We start from the raw sequence: 22348 nt of genomic DNA, 5'->3' as shown, positions 1-22348 counted from the left end.
AAAGTAAATTACACTGGTACCCAAAGTTTTTAAAACTTGATCTTTCATTTGTAGACTTAGATAATTTGGGCTTTTTAAAATAAATCTACATATTGTTTTTTTCAAACTTATAATCTTTAAACTTTTCAACCGATATTTTTGTCTTAATTAATTATAATTTTGTCAAGCATCATCAATTGTCATTTCGTCCATTGTCTTATTGAAAAACTTTTAAATAAAATTTAAAAATCTGAAAATATAATAAGATTAAATTTGATAAAAAGATGATTTTTAGATAAAAATAAGGTAAAAATATAAAAATTATAAGTTACAAATAACACGTTCATTGCAAAACATTAGAGAAAATTTCCAATCATTTCAATATACTTGAAATACCAACAAAATTGTGCGCTTATCATATAAGGAATGCCGCGGAATGTTTTCTACACAAAATATGCAATCAGCTGTTCAATGTTTATTTACATTTTGTCGAAAATAATAATATTAGAAAAATATTATTTATTATTTTTTTTACTCTAAAATATGAAAAAAAGTTATTAAAACATTGATTATAAAAAAGTAAGTTTTTGTAAATTAAAATATGATTAAATTAATCTTAATAAGTTATTTTTAATTTGGAATTTATTATTCTTGACACATACATTTTCAAAGGTTGCGTTGATTACAATAACAATACAATGTAGCCCGGGGTTATAAATTATTATTTTACCCTAAATATTCAAGTTAAGAATCTGGAAATTTAAATAAAGATGAACATGTTTTCTTATATAAGACTTCTCAATGGATAATTAAATGCGGTTCTAGCTATAAGGATAACCACAAAAGCATTCTTCACTGAAATGTTTTTTCCTTTACATTTCGATTAAGAATGAAAACCTCAGTTTTTTATACACATATTTGGCCTTGGGTTGAGATAGATCAATAGCTTACAAAAATATCACAAATATTATATAATAATATTTTCATATCCTTGTTCAAACTCTTCAATGATTTTTTTCAGAAACCATGAATTTTAAGAGACAAAACAACAAAAAGTGATGAAACACTTGCAACGAAAATAACTAACCCAAGAAGGGAGGGAATGGACATTAAAATTTAAAATTTCACTGGTTTTCAAGTTTTATAAAGGTACTTACTCTCTCGTTAGTTTAAAACATTGGGTACTTGAGGCTTTATTAAATCTTAATATGTTGATAAAAATTTCAGTCAATTTTGAAAGTACAAAATTAGTCAATTGTTTTAGGGGTAATCAAATGTTTGCATCAAATAATAGTCCATTGTCTCATCCCTTTAGAGCCCTGAAAATAACCTCAAAAAAATGGCCAAATCAATATATTTGCAAGATTTAAACCAAGAGTTGTTAGAACGAGAATGGGAAAGCTCTGGGGAATGGGATGGGGAGGATGGCAAAATCAGAGAAAAGAGAAGTAAGAAGATTAAAAAGAAATCCTACATTACGAAATTGGTAAGAAATTGGAAGTTTCTAAGATAGGTATTTATGAGTATATTTTTATCCATTAACATGCCAGTTTTTATGATTTTGGGACATAAATGAGTAGTGTTACAGGCTTTAGTGCAGTTTTTAGGCGGAAGAAAAATAAATACCCATAATATACCTATTGTTTTCATACATTCCCTTTTTTGTTGTCGTTGGGGGAGGGGGAACAATTGCATTTAAGATTTAAAGAGGAAATTCCTCACATCAAAACCTCTCTAAAGAAAAAAAATAGGTTTTTCTGACTAGGTTCTAATCAATTTACCGAATTATTTTGCTAAGGTATTGATTATACATTACCTATGATTATAAAATGCAAAATGTCAGAATGTAGCAAATCAGCAACTTATTTGTTTGGCTAATAGGTAGGTAATGTTTTATTTTTAGAAAAGAAAACTAGACCTGAAAAAGAAGAAAAAAACTGGAAAGAAAAAGAGAAGTTTTAAACCTGACGAATGTGAACAATATGACACAGATTTCAACGATGAATTAAGACTAAGGTAAGTACATATTTTAATTCAGGGATAAGACAATGGATGATAGAATGATGTGCACTAAACACAATTCAATATACAAAATTACCCATCTCTTAAATTTTTTGGGGGGAGAAGTTTAAACAATTAAGGGCTGTACCCACCAATCAAGATTTAATAAAAGTTCCCAATAATAAACTTTGCAAACCAGTAAAATTTATGGTCCACTGTCCTTTCCCTCTCTCCCTCCCTGTAAAATGTAGTCTATACAATATACATACTAAGGTAGTTCTAGTAGTGAAACTAAACGTCTGTATAAATGGCAGCTACCATTAAATTGAATACCAAATCGGTTCAATGTAAATGGTATCTTGACGAACAAACAAATAGCTTATTATTTCATAACTTGTATTATTTTTAGACGACAAGATTGTTGTTTTAAGAACCCAAACTATGCAATAATCTGCGATTTTTTTATCAACTTTGGAGAAATTTTAGAACTTCAACCCATCTCACTCAAAGATCTTCAATTAATGATAGGTAGGTAGTTAAGTTTTTGGATCTACTGCAGTTCACGGTAAAATATTGCTGGTAACGAATATTGCTAAAAATTTATGAATTTTAAAGGCAGCGAGCTGCCAAACGGCTGAACGTACAGATCATGCCCGCACACTGTTTTATGCGGCATAAGAAGGCCTACAAATAATCTGGAATAGCTATAAATCAATAAAGCATAATTATCTCGCAGTGCAGAGAAATGCGCGAAAAAGACCTAATTTACGCGTTTTTTCTTCAGTGAAGCTTTCCCTGTGTATAATTGGATCTTGGCTATTTCAGATTTTTTGTAGGCCTTCTTATGCCGCTTAAAATGTTGTGCGGGTATGATCTGTACGTTCAGCCGTTTGGCAGCTAGCAGCCTTTAAAATTCATAAATTTTTAGCAATATTCGTTACCAGCAATATTTTACCGTGAACTGCAGTAGATCCAAGTTTTTTATATATATTTGGACGTCTGTTTGATAACCGTCCATCTGTCTCATCAAAGTCGCAATATGACTTCTTAATTGACCAATGTAAAATATTTGGAATTTTAACTTGAGAAAAACCTTCCCAGGATTTTTACTATGTCTTAGGTAGGTAGGGATAAGAGAATGTACGATTTATTGTTGTAAATCCCCAATCATGATGATTTAAACAACCCATCTTTAGATAAGAATTATTGCTTCATCATTTTTTTTCTACACTGCTAGATTGAACCAATCAATCAGGACTTAATATATGCGCGTTAAGGAGAGAGTTTGTTTAGGGTAGCGTGGGGGTAATTCCACCCAATATTTTTCTTCTTCCTAAAAACTTCTAATAACTTTTTTCAAAATATTTTACAATATTTTAATATAAAACTTACAATTTACGTTCCAATGTACCCTCGACTCCCTTACATACAATTTTAGGTCGGTATGCTTCCATTTATTATTCCTTACACTATGTTGTATCTTATCCCTATACACAAGAAAGCTATGGTCAATGGTCATTATAACACTATATGATTTATCTTTAGGTTGCACTGGTGAAAATTTGCATCCCGACCTTATAAATCTACATATACAACTGTTAAAGAAGCTTAAGCTGCAGAAATTTGCTGTGTATGAGAGGACTTGGTTAAAAGCGTTAGGTATGTAGTATTTTATGTAATACTAATGTGTATACAGTTTTTAAATACTTTAAAGCATGACCTTTGTAAATCTTACCTTTGCAGGCCTATACCTGCGGTGCACTTACTCTGCGGTGCTACCCCATTTATAGCCCTACCTGACATAAAGTAGGTAGGTAATAAAAAAATAAACGAAAACTTACCTCTACCCTTTTTAAAAAATAAATAACGTTTTTTTAGTGGTCAATAAGATACTTTGTGTGAAAGCGCTAACATGTTTTTATTTGTAGGTATTTTCTGTGCCACCAATCAGGACCTGGAGTTGGAATGTATCCAGCTGGAGATTAATGGATATTCTCATCTTAGTATTAGCTCCAGGTATAGGTATCTATAATCAGGACCTGGAGTTGAAAATAATCTAGCTGGAGATTAATGGATATTCTTATCTTAGTATTAGCTCCAGGTATAGGTATCTATAATCAGGACCTGGAGTTGGAAGGTATCCAGCTGGAGATTAAAGGATATTCTCATCTTAGTATTAGCTCCATATATAGGTATCTATAATCAGGACCTAGAGTTGGAAGGTTTCCAGCTGGAGATTAATGGATATTCTCATCTTATTATTAGCTCCAGGTATAGGTATTTATAAACAGGATCTGGAGTTGAAAGGTTTCCAGCTGGAGATTAATGGATATTCTCATCTTATTATTAGCTCCAGGTATATTTATAATCAGGACCTGGAGTTGGAAGGCATCCAGCTGGAGATTAATAGATATTCTCATCATAGTATTAGCTCCAGTATTTATAATCAGTACCTGGAGTTGGAAGGTATCCAGCTGGAGATTAATGGATATTCTCATCTTAGTATTAGCTCCAGGTATAGGTATCTATAATCGAACCTAGAATTGAAAGGTATCCAGCTGGAGATTATTTGATATACCGACTCCTTTTTGTATTTAAACTGTTAAAGTTAATACTTTAAAAAATCTTTCAGTGGGAATATTTTTTTCTTTGGGCGATTTATCATGGAAGATTGAAGGATCCTTATTCCTCCAAAATAAAGAAGAAAAAAATATTAACCGTCTTTACTCTCTAGAGCCACATTGTAAAGGAGAACCCAAATTGGTTCAGTGGTTAAGAGATACTCTGCTTTAGACACACAGACAGACAAATAGACATTCTTTTATTGTAATAAAATAACTGTAATAACTTTGTTTGCTTTATCTAGATTGGAAATACTGAAATGTCTGTGTGAATATCAGTTGGACAAGAATGAAAGCCTGCAGCTGTACTGCCAAGACATTCCCGCGGATGAATTCCGACAGGAGCCAGCAGGCTTGGATTTCCAGGGAAACAAATACTGGAGCCAGGTAGGAACAGTATTCAGTAAGATCTTAGAAACTACTAGACTGTTAAAGTTCAAATATTCAAATTTTTAAAAAATATTTTAATGTTTGCGTTGACTGGAAGTAATTTAAGATATTTTCAGTCGTTTTATCCTTCCTTTCATATATAAAAATAACAAGATGTTTGTCTCACTTCTGTCTGTCTGTTTGTATTATTGTGTGTAACTCAAAAAATTTTCATTCTTTTTTTTTAAGGGGGAGGGGGGGGGGGTTTGGTTAAAACTAATTAAGTATTTTTTTAAAGAGTAGCTGCACATTTAGAGTAAATGTATATCTAGAAATCAGATGAAGGTGACCTGAGAATCTATGTGGAGGATCCCGACCACACCACCTGGGACACTGTGGCTCAGACTAGAGAACAATTAGGTTTGCTAATAATAAATACAAACGTATAACCCAGACAACTACCTGGGTCCAGTATTGTGGACCTTTTTCGCCTGCTAAAAAATTGCTTTCTGCTCTTTTGTAGCGACTTCGCTGTGTTAATTTTCCCGACGCTATTGGCTGATATTTAAAGACCAATTGAAAGTCGTTACAGGGTTCACAGGATGGGGACATTCAAGTTATTGAAACCCTTCCAAATTTATTGTTTTACTGTAATGGTATGCAAAGGTGCTCCCCGCAGGGGTTAGGCATCGAGATTTCGTGCTCTATAGATTTTTACTAAAACTTATTGTTAACCTGATTTTTCAAACAGTTAAATTAGTCTGTCTGTTTGTGTGTCTGTCTGACCGAAGGATCTCGCTAACCGCTTAACCGTTATGGGTCCGCTTTCCAATATTGCTTCTCATAAATCCTGGGAACTATTTAAAACAAAATTAAACTTTGATTAATAGTGGATGGAGAGCTTGGCTTCTCTACCAACCTTACTTACCCATAGAGGCCTCTAGGGGACTCTCCGCCAGTACCTAACTATTTAGCCTTTTTTGTTATACTTTTATGAAATAGTTAGGTAGGTATGTTATCATAAAGATCAAATATTTTTAGTTGAACTGTTGTCTAAATTAAAAGAGGAGAAAATATACGCAGAAGAACAAAAAAGATTGAAAGAAGAGAAAGAAAAACTGGAGAAAAAGGATGAAGATAATGAAGATCTAACACAGCAATTAATAAACGAAATTCAACAGGTTTTGGATATTTCTAAGAGTTTTGCAGCTACTCTTAAATCTAGGATATATCTGTACGATCAAAAGAGGGTAATTAGATTTTAAGTGACTGTAATTTTTTCGTTTTCTTAAAAGTTTTAGGTACTTTAATTGAATTTTTAGTGTTTGTCTCAATTTTGGAGGGCCAAAACTTCAAACCTATAATATTAACAAAAGGAATGATTTTATTTATTAGGATCATTGGGAATGTACATTAGTTTACCGTCCTTTGTATTATCCCTTGAAATTCCTAAGAGCTTAAGGCAGTAAAAACTAATCTTTTATTCTAGTCTTTTATAGCTGTGCTACTTACTGACACAGAAATTTACTCGTTAATAGCAAAGTTACCCTATAACTAGGATATATCCTTCCAACGTGAATTGTAGTGACTTAGTTTCAAATATTAAAAAAAGTATTTATTTAAATCGCTATTTCTTACTACATAACATTCCATTGTTCTATTTAAAAACTAGAAATGTAGTTTGTTTATTAATGCTGTGTCACTTGTTTTAAAGGAAGAAGAGAGGTCACCTTTGGGATGCGAAATTTGTCCTTTGGTAGCCAACACGAGACTGCAACTTATGGAACACTATTCTACTGTTCATTTAAATAGACAATTAAAAGTAAGATAGTTTACTTTGTTTCCACAGTTTATGATTGTGAAAGTATAGTTATTTCTGTAGTAAAAGATCTCGCTAATTGTTGCAACTGTATGGCTCCTTTTCAGTAAAACTTCTTACAAGTCTTTGAAAAATTTCGGAGGTTGATACCCCCACCCTTCGCAGAGAAATCAAACATATAACAAAATACCCTTTACATTATTTCTATCTTTTTAAAACTAAAATTTAATGAGTGAATTTGTAAAATCATACTTGTAACTTAACATGTGGAGTATGCAAATCTCAATATATCACTAAAAACCGAACTTATTTTAATAATCTTTAATACTTACCTATTCACTTTATTTATCTAACTTTATTTACTATCTGTAATGCAAAGTAGTACCTAAGGTTTTTTTGTCTACAGACCTCAGAAATTGCTGGTCTAAATTCGTTGTACTTTTCCGCGAATATTTACAAAAGGCTTGAGATGGTTTTAGGCTATTTTCTTGGCAACACCAGCCCTCTTCTATAGACTAGGAGTGCAGCAAATTGTTTTTAACAAAGGACAAATCTAATGATTGCTATATTTTGGGTTGATATGAGAGAAGATTAAAAACAAAATATTGGTATTTTTTTATTTTGATCTTTATTTTCATTATTCTGATTTTAGATATTTGTTTTAAATTTTTTTTAACACAATTTCTTTTTAGGAAAAATTCAGCCATCTCGTTTCTGGGACAGTGTGCAAAGTTTGCAAGTTCGATGCTGTTTGTCCATCTAACGATGACAGGTAATGTCTATCCATTCATCTATCTGTTTTTCTGTCTATCTGACTGTAATACAATCCATTTCCTTATCAAACTTCGTATGTTTTATCCATCTAATAATGTTTTTGTTCATCTATCGTTATATATTTTAGCTAGGCATTAATGAAAGGTATTTGTTTTTGTATCTATTATATTTCTAACACCAAGCTATCTATTTAAAATGTTTTAAGCATCTGGTTTAAAACTCTATTTGTCAGTCGTATGTCACTTGGACTATTTTGTAGATGTGTTTCTAATACTGATAAATATTTAGTAGTCCTTTTATACATACCTAGTGAAGTTTCCCTAGACCAACAAGCATCTATTTTCACTTTGTCTGTTTTAATTGTTTTTATATTTCAGTGCTTCGCTTCTAATTGACTATAATCATCCTTGTTATTATATTTTATTTATATTTTAGTTCTATGACAATGGACAATGAAGAAGTGGAAAGCCTTATTTGGATCCATATCGGAACTATACACGAGAAAATAAACATTGTTCTCAAAGATGAAGGTCTATCTCAAATACCTGACAAAATACCCATCCAAAATACACCCAAAAATCTGCCAATAACTACTGAAGAAAATCTTCTAACGCCCGACAAAAAAAATCTCCCAACATTATTTGAAAAAAATCTTCCAACAACCAACAACAAAACACCTCAATCAATCGACAAAGTACCTACTACTGCTACTACTAATGCTGACAAAACTAGTCCTGAAAAAATTTCAACCGACGATTTGTCGAGTGCTGACGACAAAAATTGTGATAATAATGAAGGCTGTGAAGAAACAAAAAGGTGAGTTACAGTTACATTATTTGCTGTAAATTTATATTACGGGATATTAGGATTTCTTTTGAAATTCAAGTAGTGCAAAATCATAAACTTTTGTTTGTTTCAAAATATCTTGTTCCTAGCCAGCTAAAATCTCAAAAAACCTATAAATATTGGCCACCAATTCTCAAAACCGCTAAAAATAGTTTAAGAGTTTTTGTTGAGATATTCTCAGGCTAGGAACGAGATATTTAGAAACGGACTAAAGTTCCTGATTCTACCCCTCAATGACTCTTCTGGAAGCACCATGATGACATAGTTCTGATACTATAAATTTTGACCTACATAATATAAGGGGGGGGGGGGGCTAAAAAAATGTTGGCCGGACCGTTCATATAGTAGGATAGGAGGGGTTTGGGTAAAGTGAGTGGATTGGGGGGGATAATTATTTTAGAACAGCTACAAGTTTCACTAGAGTACCAATACATTATCTGGTGTAAGATCCAAGTAATAATAAATCCATTTATTCACCTTTATTAGGAAACCACTTAATACCCTTCCTTTAACGACTATTTTTTTATTTCAGCTGTGATATTGATAAACAAGATGTATTTAAAAGTAAAGGTATAGAATTTTAAATCATTAACTAGACAACCTTAAAAAAATCATTCAGTACTTTTCATGACGATTTTTTTGGAAAGGGGGAATAAACGATTTTTAGATTGTGGTATAAAAATATTGGGTAGGATAGAAAGCACTATTTTTTTGGGTATAAATCAACTAAGATTTATATTTCAATATATCCCAAATCAAATATGGTCCATATTCTTGATTCATTATGCATTTCTTTCAAAAAGGCATATAGTTTTTTACTTTGTACACTTATTCCAAAACTTTAAATTAAAAAAAAAAATATTTTCTTGTCCATTGTATATTCATTTGGACATATAAATCGATGGTCTCCCAAAAGATTGTCTGTCTGTTTTTAGAAGTTAAGATTTTTATTACGCAAAGCACACTAATTTTTTAGTATACATAATTGTAACAGTTTGGAGCCGTCGAAATATCTTTACACCACCCCTTAAATAAAGGTTCTTTATTATTTTAGACAAAGAAAAAGATCTGAATGCTACTAATGAAGAAAATAAACCTCCTAGTCCTAAACCTGATAATGAATCTTTGGCTGCTGTTGATGGTGGTGACGATGATTCCCCTGCTGATAAGGGCCAGATTGTGTTAGAAAATGTTGCTGCAGACAGCTCACAGGAAAGCAGCGATGACAGGTCAGTTTATTCTATTAGTGTACCTACTCTAAAGAAGTTGATCTACCCAAATGAGAACTCTACAGTCTATGCAGTTTTTCCCTTTACCTTTACTACACAGTACACATACCTACTTTACCTATTCAAAACACATAGATACCTAGAACAGTAAGAAGTTATAACAGTAATAATCATGTTTTCAATGGACAAACAGACTCTCTGTTATCGATTATAAAGTTGCTACGCTTTCTAAAATATACCTTACTATAAAATCATCATCCAAAGTTTAAAAGGACAATTCTAACATGCCTAAATTAACTTAAAGAGCTAACATTTACTGATGGACACACGAACTGACCCTAATATAGAAAAGCTTTCTTTTAACAATTATTATTTTTTTAGTGGCTGTGAAGACGTAAATGACGAGAGTTTCGAGCCAAAAGTTCGCCATACACCATCCAAGCCTATAAAAGAAGTTTGGCAAACTATTGAAAAAGAAACTAATGTTAATAATACATCTACTGATGTTTTAGTTGGCATTGATTTAGAGAGTGATGAAACCAGGTATTGGCAAACAATAAATTATGTCCTTAGGAGATAGGTAGTGCAATAACAATTACAATCCTATTATATAAAGTAGTAAGCTTTTTTGTTGGTCTGTTAAGTTCTGTCTAAGTTTTTTTTAGTTTTCCAACTTAGGTAAGCTTGTAATAGGTCACCATATATGGTTTCAGGCTATTTTACTGCCTAGTCATCTATATGCTAGTGGTGAAATCGATAGTTATGATAAAAGAGTACCTACCTAATAAAAAAGAAAATATTTATTAAGAAATTGAATCTGCTTTCGCTCCTACCACAAAAAATCCTCTACTTATGTTTAATGTTATAAAAAAAAAGTTTTTCGCCATAAAAAAGGAGCGAAAAAAAACTTTGGATCTACTGCAGTTCACGGTAAAATATTGCTAGTAACGCAATTTTTCAAAAATCTATGAATTTTAAAGGCTGCTAGCTGCCAAACGGCTGAACGTACAGATCATACCCGTACACCATTTTAAGCGGCATAAGAAGGCCTACAAATAATCTGGAATAGCCAAGATCCAATGATGCACAGGGAAAGCTACACTGAAGAAAAAACGCGTAAAATAGGTCGTTTTCGCGCATTTCTCTGCACTGCGAGATAATTATGCATGCATTATTGATTTATGGCTATTCCAGATTATTTGTAAGCCTTCTTATGCCGCTTAAAACAGTGTGCGGGCGTGATCTGTACGTTCAGCCGTTTGGCAGCTAGCAGCCTTTAAAATTCATAAATTTTTGGAAAATTGCGTTACCAGCAATATTTTACCATGAACTGCAGTAGATCCAAAACTTTTTTTTTCAAAATTGGAACAAATTAGGTATTAGTTACCATTTTATAGCTGTACATCATCCCTGTATACCTGTACACGAGAACACTATAGGTAGTCGATAAAACAAACCAAAAATAGTTATCTAGGTAAAAACCTTTTATAAGTGAAGTATTTTTTCAGTGATCCCGCAACGAAGATAAGAAGAAGTACAAGACTTAACAAGGCAGGACATCTAGTTGTTAAATTATACTTTTTGAAACACCTTTGTACATTTATTACGGAAGTCTGGTCTTACAATTATATGAACATTTTGGGGCCTAAATAATATGTTTCTTGCAATTTACTAGCATACCTAGAAAATTCTCTGAATATGTTTTTTATGACCACAAACCATTGTAGCAATAAATCTGTGTGTGTCGAGTGGTGAGGGGATGGGATGGACTGTTCTTAAAGTTGTATGTTAACCTCCTAGTGGTAAAATATTGAACTAGAATGATGAAAATAAACAGGCTGGTCTGGATCCCGCTACAGCTAAAGAAATAGAAGCAGCAATAGAAGAGGAGAAAAAACTTAAACTTCAGATTAAATTAAACAGGTACTATAATTTTTTTGTTTTTCTATTTATTTAAATTTGATACCTATGATTCTGCTTGGTATCTTTCCTCTCTTTCATGTTGAAAAAAGGCCAGAAATCGATCTCTTTAATTGCATGTATTTTTTTAAGCAAAAAAAGAAATGTGCTTGACCGCGCTTTTAGATGATGGTAGGGTATTACTTGTGCAATCGGAAAATATTTTAGAGTTCTTAGATCCAAAATTCTATAAATTAGAACAGTAGGTATCAAATGAAAATATAGGTACCTCCCAAATTTAACACTTAATATAATATGTATCTAATAAATTAAGGGAAAGAAAAGCTCTAAAAGAGTGCTGTAAGTTGTGTAGCCTGTATGAGGAGAGTGGCAACCCTATCTACACATGTACCTGTACCTACTCATGGCATAAGCTTTGTATCAAGCCACCATTAAGAACAAGGTAAACCATTTTATAAAGAAAAAGAGGGAAAGGCGAATGAGATACTCTTTAAAACCAAACCTAAAACTCAAAGAAACTTAACATGAAAAAAGTTACAGCACTGAAATTTTGCATGCATGTTGTTTTCATGAAGCACATTGTGGAACTATAAATACGGCCATAGAACTGCCGCTCTCGCCTAAACCCGCCGTTTTCCGCCGATTATTTTGCTTTTCTCACCTAATTAAACAACTTTGAATCATTTAAGATTAACTTGTTCTTGACACTTGTAGTTTTTTTATTGAGTATTCACATGCATCAAGAGAATTTATATCAATTTAACTATGTTTTTTGGCATTTTAGGAAACAAATTACTATATTTCAGACCAACAGTTAGCTGGAAATGTCCGCTGTGCAACCATTCCTGTCTGGTAGCTCAGCTCCAGGTAGTCCTCCAACAATTTGATGCCAACATGGATCTTGTGGAACAGCGCAGGCACAGAACTCATTTGAAATGGAAGCAGCTAGGTTGACTAAAAAGGGGTGGGGATTGCACAGTGTACATTAAAAAAAAAATTAATAAAAAAGCTAAAAAATCATATATATTCTTCTAGTATTTATAGAAAATCAGCTTTTTACAATGTCTAAATTATTGTTAGGTTCACAAACTTTCAACAATTGAAAATCTCTTTTGAAAAATTATCTTCAACTTTAAGCAAATTTTGAAGTTTTTTTAAATTTTTCATATTTCTTAGCAAAAATATTCATAATTTATTCCATTTAAAATTTGCTGAACACTGAACAGGCTTGCTGAACTGACTGAGAACAGGGCCGACACATGTCTTCCTGGGAGAGGGGAGGAGGGAAAAGAAGAAGGGGAGAAAGCAGATGGGGAGGGGGACGAACAGCAGAAGGAAGAGATGACCGCTAATCAGGATGAAGATTTAACTCAGGTACAGTTAGACAGACAGACTACGTACTGACAAACAGACCGACAGAAACACATTTTGACGGACATAAAACTTCTTCCAATGAAATAAAAAAAATGGGGTGGGGACCCTTACCAAAATGGTTATAAACCTCCCCTTGACCAATAAGAAGCTTCATTGTTAAGTTGAACCATATCAGTTCAGAGAAGTTAGTGAGATCCTTCAGACAAACACACAGCTCGACAAAGAATCATGTTACTCTTACTAATATAATATACTCTTATAGTCCTTTTTTGTTAAGTCAAGCCCTGAGGTTGAGGAAGTGCCCCGTAGGGAGAAGGCGAAGGCTCAAACCTTCTACTACGAGTCTGACAGTGCAGAGAGTGAGGAGGAGAGAGAGAGGGAGTGGGCAAGAATAAGGTATGCATGTCACCAGGGATATTAAGGGATACGATAATGGAGGTTAAAAGGATGTTCATTCCCAATGATGATTAACTAAATAACCCCTCATGTATATTTGAGTTATTGGTTGATAAGATTGGACACCGTTATTTTGAAACCAACCAATCAAATTCAAAAAAGTACCCAAAGTTTAGGAGCCAACGAATAAGATAATATAGTTATGAAACTTTGGGTACAAGTGTGATTTTCAGTCAAATGTCCCCTCTCCCCTGTTAGTTACACTTTTAAAATATACGGAAACAGTCTTAATCAGACAAAGGAGAATGGGTACCTAAATACCTTCATTTATTGGGGGAATTTACTTCTTTGTTATTTATGATACAAAGACAACTACTTTTATCTATTTATTGTATTGTACAAGATGAATCTAATGCACAACTTTCTTTGTATGTTCGTGTATCGATGCTTCGCTATTTAAGGATGTTAAACTTTAGGAACACATGCTTATGTGGTAATCAGAAGACGTGTGTTTACTGTAAGAGGTTGAAGGGCTGTACATGCGAGGGAGCTGGATCTTGTAGACTCTGTGTACATGAAGAACAGTTAAAGGAAATGGGAATTGCAGATCAAAATCAGGAGGTAGAAATATAGATAGATAGACAGACAGGCAGACAGAAAGAGACATATATTAGCATTAAACCTAAGCGTTCCACAGATATCAATGATGTCTCGATGTATGTTCTGTCTCGCTGTGCTGATACCATTGCCACTCCCCTAACACATGTTTATAATTTATCACTTCAAAATGGCACTTTTCCTGAAAAAATGAAAACTTCCAAAATAGTTGTCCTTCACAAATCAGGTTCACTCAGCGAGGCAGATAATCATCGAGGCATTAGTCTCATTGATAACTTTTCCAAACCCATTGAAAAATATGTCTGTGATACGCTGGTTGAGTTTTTAGAGGATCGGTCTTTTTTTAGCAATCGCCAGTTTGGCTTCATGAAAGGGATCTCAACCTTTCACAATGTACTGAACTTAAGCACAATGATCACCCAAGCACTCAGTCGAAACGCTTCCTGTATGGCCATATTTTTGGACATAAGGAAGTGTTTCGACATGATAAATAGGGACATCCTTTTTAGCAAACTAGAGAATTCAGGGATAAGGGGGGTTGCACTCGAGTGGTTCCGTAGTTACTATGCAAATAGAAAGCAGCGTGTATTTTTTAGGGGCCTTTTCTCCTCTACTATTGAATTCATTATCATTGGCGTACTCCAGGGGTCAGTCCTGGGACCAATTCTTTTTTTAATTTTTATCAATGACCTTGTTTCATGCAGTGAAGAGATCTTAATCAATCTCTTTGCTGATGACGCAGTGGGCTTCATTGAAAAGCAGAATATTATTCAATTAATTAACCTTGCAAGGGAGCTTGTCCCCAGACTGACCCAATGGTACAATGCCAATAAGCTTCTCATACACCCCCGCAAGACCAAATGTATGGTCTTTTCCTCCCCCCGAGAGATACTCACCCCCGCTGAGCTCGCTGCTAAGACCAACTTCGAAGTTTATGTAAACATGAACAATCACAATGAAAATGATGAGTCAAAAATCACTAAGTTGGATCTTGTGAGCGGTACCAACGAGGGTAGTATCAAACACTTAGGAATTCAATTAGACGAGAAAATGAAGTTTTCTTATCATCTTGAAAAAGTCTATAGCAAAGTGTCTAAGATAATTTATAGTATGAAAGTAATGCGTCATTTGTTGGACAAGAAACACCTAAAGCTACTCTATACGTCTTACATTAAGTCGAATATCGAATATTGTTGTCTCCTGTTCACTGCCTGCCCTATGTATCTGTTAGCACCAATTATTAAGCTTCAAAAGCAAGCCATTAGAATAATCGAAAACTTGCCAAGCAGAGCTCACACAGCTGAATTTTTTAAATCTAATGGCATACTTCCATTCAACCTATTAATTGAATTCAATGTTTGTAAATTCATGCACGCCTATAAATTAGGCATTTTTCCCAAAATCTTTGAAAACACTTGGAACTTTGTTCAAGACAGACATACGTATGGCACAAGGAACAGGAACAACTTTGCTTACGAACCGGGCACCAATAGAAACTTTCTCCTGCACGCCCCTCTTAACTCTTTCCCAACTATTTTTAACAACCTTCCACTTGAAATTAAATTAATTGATAATAAAAATATTTTCAAGCAAAAATGTTTTACTTATTACCTAAGCAAGATTGAGTTTTAATATGCAAATATTTTTTCTTTCTTTTACTCAACAATTGTTTTGCTAATGTTAAAAAACTCTGTTCTTTTGAATTTTTGAATTTGAATTTCTGTTTTAACTAAGTTTCTATCCGTACTTTTTAGCCCTCGACTTTCTGTAAGCATTAAACTTCTTTGTTAAAATTCAATAAAATAGCATTTCCTTAACCTCAAATCACAACGAATAGGTTCCGTAGGAACCGACACACATACCCAAGTATAGAGTAGCTTGGCATAGTTTGTTTTTTATCCATTTTATTGTTTTTACATTTTACATTTTGACTTTATATTATTTTATCCAGCAGCTAACGAATCGCGCAACCTCTATCTATATAATAAAAAAATAACAAAGTTTTTTGTTGAATTTTGGCCGAAAATATATTTATTTATTTAAATTTAGATATCAAAATTTATTATAATGACTATCGCAGACTGGTTAAGCTCATGAATAGTGGGCATAGCCATCTACTCGTCGTAGTCGCTGGAGTCGTCGACGCCGTCTGGTTCCTGTTGGAGTAGCTCCTCCAGAAGGTCCTGCTGGACGGTGACCAGGCGGTCCATTGCGGCGATGGCATCCATGTTAGCCTGGAAGGAACGGGCGTACGTGGGCATTACTGATATTAACCTCACGACTAACCCATAGTTGGAATACATCATGCGGAGGACTTCCTCATCGATGGCATCGTTGCGGAACCTCCTCCACATCAGCATGTCGCCCTCGTGCACAACGCCCATCAACCTGCGCTTGACCATAAACCAGAGGTCCAGACAGCGCCTGTCTACCCCCGGGAATGGGAGTAGATCAGGCACTGCCGCGAGGTTCAGCAGCTGCTGGACGCCGTGCACGGGTACAGGATCATCGACTTCATCGCTAGAATTGAGCATAGCGATGAGCTCCTGCACCTGATCATGGAGGGGAACATTTTCCTCACCTCCAGCCCCCTCCGGAATTTCCGGCGCCCCATCTGGTATAGCACCTTGGCCTTGTCCTACTTCTTCTTCTTGATCTGACATCTTGGAAGCAATTGAACTTTGACCTTACCTACCCCATATTTATACCCCCTTTGTGTTTTAATACCATGCATTATGCAATCTTTAATTTAAATTATTAATTAGTAATACACTTTCCCCACTTCCGTTTCTGCGCAATTTTCCCCTATGCTTCACAACCAATTGTTTCCCTCCCGCCCTTTTTTCTTTTATTCTACTGTGCTATACCAGGAAACCACTCTTCCCCCCACCCCCTATTTTCTCTCCCCACCCCCCCCTATGCACATACCAAACGATAAGCGCCGCTCCGTCTGTCTGGCTGGTAGCCACGACCGCGCACAAACCACTCACCACGCCCCATTTTCTCCCCCTCGTTTTCCCCCCCCTCCTCCCCCATACCTTTTCAATTCTTTGATTTCTCTCCCCTATTTAACTAGTCTCTCACTTCATCAACTTATACTTTTTATCCTTATTTTTTTTTGATGCTAATGCAAAATTATTCCATAGCAACATATTAACAGACATCCTATTGCTTTATACATCTTTTCAAATAATAAAATAAAAGTTCATAGCAAGATATCTAGGATTTATTAATTAAAACAAATCGATGAATTTATGGTACATTTAAAATTATATTTAGCTCTTTTTTTTCAAATTTTTTAACAGTATTATTTCTCACAAAACAATTTTTTCAATAGCCATATCAGACACATCTTGTAAACGATTTTGCAGCTTTTTTCTCTGTTGATTATTGTTGATTTTTGTGGATGTTTTGCGGATGTTTTCGCGGATATTTTTGCAGATATCTTGTATATGAAGTCGTAGAGAACTTGACCATAACTGGTCCTGACCGGTAATGGCCACTTTCTGGAGCTAAAGTTGGAGACAGGCCCCCTCTTGTGCAGTTATCTGCTGAGCAATTTCACCCAATTTAGTTTCATGATACTCCATGTCTTTGTTTGGGTTGTACAGAGTGAGTGCCAACTCGGTTTCTAGATAACCTTGATGGTATAGTAGACGGGCTACCTCACGACGCACTTCCTCACTGACATTGTCACCATTAACTATATTGAGAAGGCGTTGATATGTTATTGTCAATCTATTGCGTAGCGGCTGCCACATTTGTTGGTATTCTTCCTCTCCGAACATTTTCGTGCCTAAACAACAATAAGATTAAAACTCCACTAAAAGCTAAGCTATGACCAAATTGTGCGCGCAATAGCACGCCACAGTCTTTTTTTTCTTACCATGACCCACTTTCACCCTTCTCTTTCAAAAAAGTGAGATTAATGGATTAATGTAAACGTTTTCGAGCACAAACCACTCTCCCCTCACCTCCCCTCACCTCACCCCCCCTTCTCCCACCCCCCCCCCCCATATTGATGCCCCATTCACAGCTATGCTGTGACCAGTTCTCAAAACATAAAAATCAGATTCCGGAGGAATCGAACCTTACACATTTAGGGACACACTCCCATTGTCTCAAAATACCAAAATCAGATTCCGTAGGAATCGCACATGACCTATCTTTATTTTGTACATTTGTACATCAGAGGATTATTATATCCCTTCTCAAGAAATAAAAATCAGATTCCGTAGGAATCGTAACCAACCATTACACCTTGTTCACTTAGGTACATAATATGTTATATATTAGAGTATCTTATTTTACTTTTGGATTTTTGGATTGGACCAGCGTTACCGCGATATTTATCGTTATCCTGTAATTATTGGTGTGGAGATGTCCTTAGACCCGGACATAACTCCACTCTATAATGAAAATAATTTGTTACAAAGGAAACTGTCTAGGTAGAGCTGAAAAGGGATCACAACGGGAATAGCGACTTCTTTTGAAGGTTTTGGTTCCTTAATTGTTCCGAATCTACGCTTGGAGAAGTTGCAACTGATAGTAGGAGGATGTCTGAAATACACAGCAAGATATTGTATTCTATCATTGTTAAGATTATTTATTATTTATTTGCACATATAACATTGTATCGGCTTGGCAAGCGTCAAAGTACACCAGTGGCTCCACAACCCTTAATGGGTTATGCCAACTATCTGGTACAATGTTGCATGGAATTTTTTTTGTAAAATGTTATCTTCATCCTATTCGAACTGGCCTGGCAACTAGGTGGAGACGAAGTTCGGCCAATTCCATGCTAGGTACTTAATAATAGTTATTATGTATATTATTATCAAACCTGCATCAAACATAACAAAACAGAAGAATCAAACCAATCAAAGCATAGTAACTTAATGTATGATATATATCTAATAAAATATGTTGTACCTTTGAGGAAAATAAATCTTATCTTATCTTATCTTATATGACAGTTAGACAGATTGACAGACAATAAGATACTTGGACAAGCATCCTGACAGACGGATAAAGTAAAAAATTAACATTCCAAAATTCAAATTCCCCAAAATGATAGATAGCCAGGTTGAAGTGTATTTACTATTTAGTTAGACAGATGTATGTCTAGATAGATAGTTTGGTAGGTAGCTAGACATAGAAAAAAAGATAAACAGTTAATAATCAGATAGATAGAAAGTTACAAAGATTACTATAGACTGATAGACATACCTAGACAAACTGGAATATTATTTTATTATTCTTTTAGGAGACTGATACTGTTACAATCAGAGAAATATTTCAAGATGATGAACAAATTACAGAGATTTTATCAACTGAGGGGGTAAGTAATTCATTTCAATTACTAAAGTTATAAGATCTGTGTCTGTCTGTCCGGTAATATCTTGTAAACTGTTTGACTTTAAAAGTCTTGAATACTCAATTTTGTGTTTCTCTAAAAGACGCTAAATTCAATAATATATCCACTGTCTTAAATTTTAAAATAAAATAATGCTACTCTGTAATTTGCCTGTTCGTAACGTTATTTGGGAAAAGTGATTTTCTTGGGTGTTATTTTAAATAAAAATCTGTAATTTTTGGTGGAGTTCCTTTACTATTGAGAATCTAGTATATATTTTACATTGTCCGTCGTTCTGTGGGTCATGCTTCAGTTGACCTCAATGTTCTCTCTTTATTTTGTATTAAAACTGAACATCTGCTCTGTAACTCACTCTGTCCGTTTTGTCCATCCAGTATTTTTATACTTCGCTACTTATAGATGTTTTGATCCTTGTTTTAGATGTCTACAACTGAGCTGTTTTTATTGACTGGAAAGACTAGAGCCACCCCAGTCCAATCAGGTATGTACCAGTCTTTACAGGCGTAGCTTTATTACATAAATATTATATCGGTCTGTGGCAGATTATTGTTACACACATCACAAAATCATATACATATTAATATTAATATGGTTTCCCGTATATCTTCGAAACCGATTAATGTCCGGTGGATTAGAACCAGTTATCAGCCGTTCGGAAAAAATTATGTCTAGCATCGTATTACATGTATCCAGGTTTCTACGAATATAAAAATGTACAATCATAAGATTGAAACCCGTTTTAACCTTATAATTGTACATTTTATATCCGCAGAAAGCTGTTTATAATACGATGCGAGAAATAACTATTCTTTAATTTTAAAAGCACTTCCAATCTTTTATTATTAATAATAATATAATCCTATAATATAAAGTAGTAAGCGTTTTTTGTCTGTCCCGAAGGATCTCGCTAACCGCTGAACCAATATTGTTCTCCTTTACAGTGGAGCTTCTTATAGATCCTGGGAAGGTTTTAAACTATTTTTGGGGAGGGTGACTTCACCCCACTCCCCCCCCCCCCAAATTTTTTTTTCTCTTTTGAAACTCAACTTTAAAATGGGATCAGGTCGACCTTTTCCTCTCCTACCTTAAGTGCCCCTAGAGGCTTCTAGGGGGCGTAGCCGCTAGTATATTATATAATAATAATCATATTTTGGTAACCTTTAAGTAGTCCTTCAGAGAAAAGCCTTTTTAACCAAAATTTTTATCTACAGAAGGTATAAGTTTGTTTATCATTATTTGAGCCGGATGTATATTAACATATCGTCTATTGCCTTATCCCTTTAGATTCCTGAAAATTCCAGATAACAAAGAAAAACTCATTTTAGATCCTGATATTTTGATGGAACCATCACAAAACACAACACCCAATAAGAAGCAACCTGCCAGTAAAAAGCCAAGAACTCCTAAAACTCCCCGAACACCCAAATCTCCCAAAACTGCGGGTGGCACTTCCATCACAGAAGGGAGTGGGAGTAAAAAGGCCAGGAAACCTAGAACACCTAAACCTGCCGCCAGGAATGATGACGTAGAAATTATGGAGGTTGATCAGGAGTATCCATCACCAACAGTCAGTTATGTTAGGTAAGTTGGTGCTTTCCCTTAATGTGTTTATCGTGCACTGAAACTCCGCCTCTTATTTTTTTAAAGGGTGCTATGCCTTACCCTTGCAGGGGCACTAAAACTTCTGGGCTACCCAGTACTCAATATAACCTAACCTGACCTGACCTAGAATAACAAATAAATGAATGAAAAACTGAGCCACCTATTAATTAATGCTTAAATTATTAGATAAGACTAAATATTACTTTATTTTTAAAAGATGGATGTTTTTTTAAAGGAATAAAAACATAAATTGAAAAAAAAGTTAAGGTCTAGTTGTAAATTCACTGTAATGTTGTAAGCTATTTACTTACATTGCTGCTCTCCTTATTAACTTTTTATTCTAATTTTCTTCACATTTAGACAACAGAACATCAGCAACAAAACACCATCCAAGCAGTATATTAATAAAACCACAACATCCAAAGAGTTTGTAAACCATTCTACACCATCCAAAGGGTATTCACACACCACAACAGCATCCAAAGAGTATACTAACAACATTACACCATCCAAAGAGTATGCCAATAATTCCACAAAATCCAAAGTGGAATTGGTTGATTTGGAAAGTGATGAAGATGAAAATAATACTCCTATTCATCCAAGCTCTGCTGCTGCAAGGTATATTCTATTTATATAAAGGGTGTCCAAACTGTCCAACAAATAATAAAATCTGCATAAGGTTTGATTTTGTTTATCATCAATGGGGATGTATATAAATTTATCGTCCATTGTCTTAACACTTAAGGTCCCTATAAGTCAAAATAATAGCTGAGTTTACTCATAGATTTTTCACCCCACTAGGTATAGTATGTTTATCTGTCATATAGGATAACATTTTTCAGTATTAATAATAGAGAATATTTTCAACTAAAATAAAATAAAATAAAACTAATCAAATAAATCCCTGTTTTATTGTCCTCAACTTTCGCCCCATAGAGAAAAACGTAACTAGAATAATCTAAAGATTTTCCATGTTACTATCCGCGTTTAACTGTATGATGCAATAACCATTTTGTTCAACATGTAGTCCACATATAAAGTTATGTAATATCCAGGTATTATCCTGAACGTGTGAGCCATGAAGCAAATATTCTAGTCAACAATGAGAACTACAATCAGCAAGTTGCCCCAACCAGCCACACTAGTGAGCCAAGCAGTGTAGTGACGTCACTGATCAGTGGCAACTCTCCAGCTGCAAGATATTATCCCCACAGGGTTAGGGAGCAACAGTTACCATCCGGGGCTGCTTTTTCACAGGAATGTTTATAATAACTAAAAAAAATAAGGGAGGGTGGGAATATTGGACTCTAAATTTTGCTGGATACCAAAAGCTTACCTAAAGAGCATAAGAATAAGCTTCAAAGTCATAAATATTTTTAGTAATTTTATTAAATCTTGATTGGATGGTACCAACTAGTATTGC

The 22348-nt window shown here is 34.3% G+C and overlaps 1 protein-coding gene across 1 annotated transcript; it reads left to right on the top strand.

Moving 5' to 3' along the window:
- The first annotated feature begins 1243 nt into the window (after window positions 1-1243).
- On the top strand, window positions 1244-22194 carry LOC145324525 (uncharacterized). The gene is made up of 26 exons (XM_080167108.1): window positions 1244-1465; window positions 1883-1995; window positions 2390-2508; window positions 3526-3639; window positions 3909-3996; window positions 4847-4988; window positions 5303-5390; window positions 6012-6151; window positions 6685-6792; window positions 7482-7561; window positions 7999-8379; window positions 8942-8979; window positions 9464-9638; window positions 10020-10181; window positions 11147-11189; window positions 11476-11561; window positions 11872-12000; window positions 12365-12475; window positions 12785-12932; window positions 13210-13328; window positions 13805-13949; window positions 19213-19287; window positions 19744-19804; window positions 20649-20904; window positions 21286-21543; window positions 21981-22194. Exons 1-26 carry the CDS (start codon window positions 1319-1321, stop codon window positions 22192-22194), a joined length of 3540 nt encoding a protein of 1179 aa, XP_080023234.1. The 5' UTR covers window positions 1244-1318.
- The last annotated feature ends 154 nt before the right edge of the window (window positions 22195-22348 follow it).

The sequence above is a fragment of the Acartia tonsa genome, chromosome 7 (genome assembly GCF_053477335.1).
Source record: "Acartia tonsa isolate MP-2025a chromosome 7, ASM5347733v1, whole genome shotgun sequence".
In the NCBI taxonomy this organism is placed as follows: Eukaryota; Metazoa; Arthropoda; class Copepoda; order Calanoida; family Acartiidae; genus Acartia; species Acartia tonsa.
The sequence above is the reverse complement of the archived record's forward strand: the minus strand, read 5'-3'. Positions and strand labels throughout refer to the sequence as shown.

Bases quoted from the DNA above. Each gene is read 5' to 3' on its own strand.
- LOC145324525 (XM_080167108.1), top strand. From the start codon at position 1,319: ATGGCCAAATCAATATATTTGCAAGATTTAAACCAAGAGTTGTTAGAA. The intron at 7,562-7,998 runs GTAATGTCTATC...TTTATATTTTAG, and splicing joins TGTCCATCTAACGATGACAG to TTCTATGACAATGGACAATG. The intron at 13,329-13,804 runs GTATGCATGTCA...GTTAAACTTTAG, and splicing joins AGGGAGTGGGCAAGAATAAG to GAACACATGCTTATGTGGTA.